The following is a 6000-nucleotide window of genomic DNA, read 5'->3' on the forward strand; positions in this document are numbered from 1 at the left end:
TATATACTTTTAAGATTAAGAAAACGAATTAGCTAAATTAACATCTTTAACTAGTAAGTAAAAAAAAATCAAACAAACAAGGAAAACAAAGAAGTTCAACAAAAAAATATCAAATTATCAATGGAAAGAGAGGGATTTGAACCCTTGGTACAAAAATTTGTACAACGGATTAGCAATTCGACACTTTAGTCCACTCAACCATCTCTCCCCAATTGAAAAATAGAATTACTTTGCTTATGTTATATCACATAAACAAGAAGAGCAAAAAATGGAACTTGAATAAAAAAGACTTCTTTTTATCTTATTTTTTTATCTTATCTCTTTTCTTTCTATTTGATTTCGATTCATTATTATATTCTACATTATTCTATTTTTTAGTTTCCTAAAAAATATTTTACTTCATAAAATATTATTTATTTAATACACTTATCATAGAATAAAATTTAATAATATTATTAAATGTTCCTTAATTACTCATTTCTAATAATTTTACATTTTTCTAAGATACCGAAAAGATTTAAATAAAAAATACAAAATTAATCCCATGCACAATTTTGTTTGCCTCTGCATCGTAGGGTCACAACTGAGTTCAAATAAGTAAACATAACTTTGATAAAATAAAATTTAAATAATAATATTCATGCTATAATCGAATGGAAAGGAAAGAAAAGATGGGGAAAACCGTGAATAACAAACAAAAAAGTGTCTACTTGGAAAAAAAAATGAAAAGGAACAGGAGTAAAAGGTTGGCTTCAAAAAGAAAAAATCTAAAATTTTCTTTCTTTTTAGACTTTTTCCCGAATTCAAAATTTATTTATTTTTTATTATTTTCTTTTTGTTACTCCAAACAAGTCTTAAATGTATTTATGGAGAGAAAATATTAAAAGAGAGAAAGTATTAAATATGATAGGAAATGTAATAGATAAAATGAAAGACACAATAAATGTGCACATTTAATGATTCTAAAAAGAAATTGCAGTTTGTCTTTTGCTGGTATAAACAGACACACGTCATTGCATTTTTAGAGAATTGCTCAACACACATATATTGACCATTGGACTGTGAAGATAGGGTGCAATTGGGCAACAAGGATCAGGGAAGAGAACCAACAAGATACTAGTCATCTGAGAGCACGCAGAGTAAGGGGAAGGAAGAAGAGCTAAGGAGCATTTGAAGTACAAAGGTGAGTTCTTTAATTGTGTTTTTAATTTTCATTATTGTTGCAACTGAGTTATCAATATTACAATTCAATTTGGGGTCTTGTGGATCTATCACTTAGTAATCCAAATCTGAAACAATAAAGGGTTATTGTACGTAATGTTTCAAATTCATGGGGTTAAATTTGTAATATGTATAAAAACACAGAGAGGGCATATGTGTAATTATGTAATCAAGGGTAATTCTCGGTTTCAATTTTCAAATCTAAAGATGAAATCGATACGGGTGTGATTGTCACAGAAATGGTTTTAAGGAAATCGAAAGAGTTTCTGTGTAAGTTGAGTAAAATATAGGAGATAGCATTGTATACATGATGGAAATGAAGGATGTTACTGCCTACATTCATTTTCTTTGTATATAGACCTATCTTAAGACGAAAAATTTAGGTAAGACCCTTAATTTTTTTATTTTTTTTTTACATGTGACCCTTAGAAGTTAACGTCTATCTTTGTTCATAAATATTGGTTAGTAAGAGAAAACATTTCTATAGAGAGTGTATTGTTAATATATTTTTCTTTCAAACAATACATGCTCATTTATCCTATCAGTTTTTTCTCCTTTTATATTGCTTTTGAAACCAAAGAAAGTATAAAAGAATAAGTACTGAATTTTTGTCAGAAATTGATTTTTTTTTTCCAATGTTTGTCACTCAGCATCAATGGCTAGTAGTTCAGATGAGAGGTATGTTTGGCCTTGGACAGGCATTGTTGCCAACATATTTGGGAAGCCAAAGCATGAACCAGTGGAGTGTGATAGCATGTATTGGCTGAGAAAGTTTGAACAATACAAACCCGAAGAGGCTTATGTTTTGCATTGTGCAGAAGATCCAACAGGGTACGTTGTGCTGGAATTTGGTACAGAATGGACTGGGTTCTCGCAAATGATGAAGTTAGATACAGATTTTCTTGTTGATCATCATGGAAAAAAGGATTATTATGAGTCAAGGAAAATGGGTTATTCGTCAGGCTTATTTGGTTGGTGTGCACAGGCAGAAGATTACAACTCAGAAGGGCTTGTTGGAAATTTTCTCCGTCAGAAAGCTGAGCTGAAAACAACCTCTATGGTTGCACAAGAGTCATTGAATGAAAAAACTGAAACTCTGGATCATTTGTATGGGGAAATAGGCTCTGTAAACAAAAAGATTAGTGAGATGGAATCGAAGTACATTGAGGACTACATGTCATTGGATAAAATGATGAAAGAGATTGAGAAGAAGAGAGACTTGCTTCACCAGACTCGTGCTGAAGGTTTGTAACCCTATTAATGAAAGAAACTTTAATTTTAATTAATTATTTTAAAAGTTAATAGATTCGATGGATCAAATCTAACTAACTATTTTGATCAAACATGATTAGAACTAGCTGTAAGTATAGGTGGATCCAAATGCGCAATGTAGAATTCTCTTGAATCCCTAAAGATGCTTCTCCACTCTTGAATATATTAAGCATATGTTTTATTTATTGGTTTGATGTTTGAACTTCATCTTATTACATGGCAGATGATCATGTAAATTGTGCTCCAGTGTTGAAGTCGATCGTAATGCGTGGACGTGAAATTACTTATAAAGCCATGGAAAAAAATAAAAAAATTGCAACAAGAGATAGATACAATGAATGATGAACTCGATCGCTGGTGTCAACAACTGATTGAACAAGAAAAGTCAACTATACAACAAAGGAGAAAATTTGAGGAAGAAAAGAAAAGCGTAAATCTTTTTAATTAACTTATCTTGAATTTGAATGACATAAAATTTGTTAATGATAATATCAATATTAATACGAACTATTTAACTTATAATGTCAAGCAAATGGAATCACTAATTTTAGCAACAGAGAAGCAGATGAAGGCCAGAAGTGATGTTCTCAGTTTGCTTGAAAAGCATCAGGTGTGTTACGTGTTGTTTGTTTCTTCATTCATAAGTGAGTTTATTTTTGGTTTCATGTTGCCCAATTTCATGGCTTATTAATCACTGGATCTTGCAAAATAATTTTGCAGATGGAGAAAAAAGCTGTCAGTGATGCACTGTTGAAGCTTGAAAAAGAGATGGGAAATGAACAAAAGTTGAATTTAGAAATTGCTGAACTAGAGGAACAACTCAAGGTTTTGAAGTGTGTGAACTTGGAGGAAGCTGATCATGAGAATAAAAGAAAGATAGAAATAGAAGAGATAGAAGAAAAATTGGAGGACATGATTTTTGATATGTCCGTAAAAGATGATGAAAATCAAGCTTTGAAGAAGAAGGTACAAGAAGCTAAAATCGAGCTAGAAGATGCTAGGCAACAAATTATTAAGGTAAATGTTCTGTTCTGAGAAAATCCTTATTCTAATCCTTATACTAAGGAGACACTTTAGTTCATAATTTTATTAAACCTTTTACTTTAATTTTTCAACTTCACAAAAAGTATTTCATTTTTTACTTTTACTTTGTATCATAAAGGTTATTTAAGTGAATAATATTTTACAAAGTTAAAAAGATTTTGTAAAGTTAGAAGTTAAAAAGGATTATCCAATTTTTAGTGTTAAAATGGAGAGTTTACACATTTCATTAATGGCACTGCAGTAAACCTTATCTTAATGTTTTGTGAACATTTTTTACTATAGCTATTGGCTGTTGGTACTGTTTTATCACAATTAATGTTTTCCGTGCAAAAGCTAATTGAATGCATTTGCTTGACAATTCAGGAATTACCACAGTTCTTGAAAGGGGTTACTAAGATTCAAATAAAAAAAATTGGGGAGGTCAGTGCTAGGTCATTTAAAAAAGTGTGCATGAATAGGTATAAAAATAACAAAAAAGCATCATCGGAGTCTGTCAAACTGTGCGCAAAGTGGCAAAAAGAAATTCTGGATTCAACATGGCACCCTTTTAAGATTGTTGATGTCGAAGGGAAGGAAATACAGGTATATGATACATCTTGGTTGCTTCTATGTTTTCTTCATGTTTTGGTTTAACATAGCTGTGAATTAGTAGAAGAGAAGGCTCGTTCAAATGTAATAATGTTCCTTTATTATAGATCCCATAAACACATGATCATGTAAGAAAATTTTATGTATATCTCCAATTTAGAGTTTGTTACAACCAAACTGGCATAATCTGTAAAACATGGCATGTTATCAGCAGGGTAGGGGATTCAATTATGTGTCACAAATGTACACTAGCATGGACAATTAAATGAGCAAAATTTGATGTCTCTCTCATTTTATTTTTTCAGGAAGAAATTGATGAAAATGATCCTAAATTATTATCTTTAAAAAATGATTTGGGAGAGGAGGCATACGTTGCTGTGGTGACAGCTCTAAAGGAATTGCATGAGTATCATAATTCTGATGATGCTGAGAACACCCATAATTCAAGTGAGAAACAAGTGATACCTGAGATATGGGACTCCGAAAATGGACGTAGAGCCACCGTAACTGAAGCTTTGAAGTACATAAGCAATAGGGTTATCAAGATGCGGTGACGATGAATGGAAATCCATATTTAAGTTATTCCCTTTATGTAACCTACTTTTGGGACACAATACTCAGCACTTGTAATGCTATATAGTTTTATAGGTGCTAGTAATCTTGTGGTTAGATTATATACTATTTTTGCTATGACAGGTTAAAGAGAGAATAACTACTTTCATTGTTATTAATTTGTCTTTAATTATACTAGTTTGCAACCCGGATTGTTAGATTTTTTTATTCAGCAAGTATTGTAATTTTTTATTGTATGATTCCATTGGTCCTCTTTCTTGTAAGGTATTAATCATTTGAGTCATAGAAGATGTTTTTTTGACCAATAGGTACATAAACACATTAGATTTTGTCCTTATTGGTTGAGAATAGTATATGATGGTCTGTACTCAATATAGTGAACAATTATGGCTATGCGAGAGATAGATATTTGATACGCACATAACAAAGAAAACTAACAACATTTCTGCCTCAATAGGAAAGAAGAAATTTTGACTATAATTTGTTGTCACTCATAAATATAAAGGGAAATAATTAAAATACATTGAGAAAACCTACATAATTTGTCATCAAATTAAATCAAACACATAAAATTAATAAACTATATAGCAAAATTTATAGTGTTGGAAATGGAATCGGAATCGCCTGCATGAAGGAAGAAACAAAAAGAATAAAAGGAAAGAGAAGAAGATTCAGATGAGAAAAATGAGAAAGAGAAGATTGAGGGAGAAAACACAGAGGGAGAAAACACAACAACAGATAAAACTCAGGAGAGAGAAGAAAGAGTAATGGATAAGATACGCACAATTATGAGTATTAAGCGGAATTAAATGAGCCGTTAAATCTGCCAATCAGGAAGCAACACGTGGCAAGGGTGCTCGAAATTGAAGCCCTAAAACCCGCACCGCTAAATTGTCTTTTCTTGTATTTTAATTAAACACTTATCATACATTATGAAAAATTACGTTGTTACAATTTGGGGCTGTGTGGAGGAGATTGATGGTGTTGTGGGTGTGGTGACCATGACTTTTGAGTGAATAAGTTAGAGAAAGGAACCAAAGAGAGTGATGAGTCATTCCATTAGTCAATGTAACAAAATTGATGGAAAAGATATAATTAACATAATTTGAAGAAACAAAAATAAGATTTGATAGAACTTTCAATAATTAAAAAACTCAATAAAAATTTTAATTGTAATCAAACCTATGTTGAATCTATCAACGGATACTAATTAAAAAAACAATTATTTTACAGGCCTTACAAACTCAATTAAAATTAAATTCAGAAATAGGTGGGATATTGTTTTAAATGAAATATAAGTAA

At 31.0% G+C, this 6000-nt stretch overlaps 1 protein-coding gene across 1 annotated transcript; it reads left to right on the forward strand.

Moving 5' to 3' along the window:
* Window positions 1-1072: 1072 nt before the first annotated feature.
* Window positions 1073-4679, forward strand: LOC114386431 (factor of DNA methylation 5-like). The gene is made up of 7 exons (XM_028346435.1): window positions 1073-1183; window positions 1872-2465; window positions 2717-2923; window positions 3023-3103; window positions 3214-3510; window positions 3901-4119; window positions 4431-4679. The coding sequence occupies exons 3-7, from the start codon at window positions 2828-2830 to the stop codon at window positions 4677-4679; spliced, it is 942 nt and encodes a 313-aa protein (XP_028202236.1). The 5' UTR covers window positions 1073-1183; window positions 1872-2465; window positions 2717-2827.
* Window positions 4680-6000: the final 1321 nt, after the last annotated feature.

Source organism: Glycine soja, chromosome 15 (genome assembly GCF_004193775.1).
Source record: "Glycine soja cultivar W05 chromosome 15, ASM419377v2, whole genome shotgun sequence".
In the NCBI taxonomy this organism is placed as follows: domain Eukaryota; kingdom Viridiplantae; phylum Streptophyta; class Magnoliopsida; order Fabales; family Fabaceae; genus Glycine; species Glycine soja.

Excerpts from the sequence above, each read along its gene's own strand:
- LOC114386431 (XM_028346435.1), top strand. The coding sequence starts at position 2,828 with ATGAATGATGAACTCGATCGCTGGTGTCAACAACTGATTGAACAAGAA. Across the intron at positions 2,924-3,022 it reads TTGAGGAAGAAAAGAAAAGC|CAAATGGAATCACTAATTTT; the intron begins GTAAATCTTTTT and ends TATAATGTCAAG. Across the intron at positions 3,104-3,213 it reads GTTTGCTTGAAAAGCATCAG|ATGGAGAAAAAAGCTGTCAG; the intron begins GTGTGTTACGTG and ends ATAATTTTGCAG.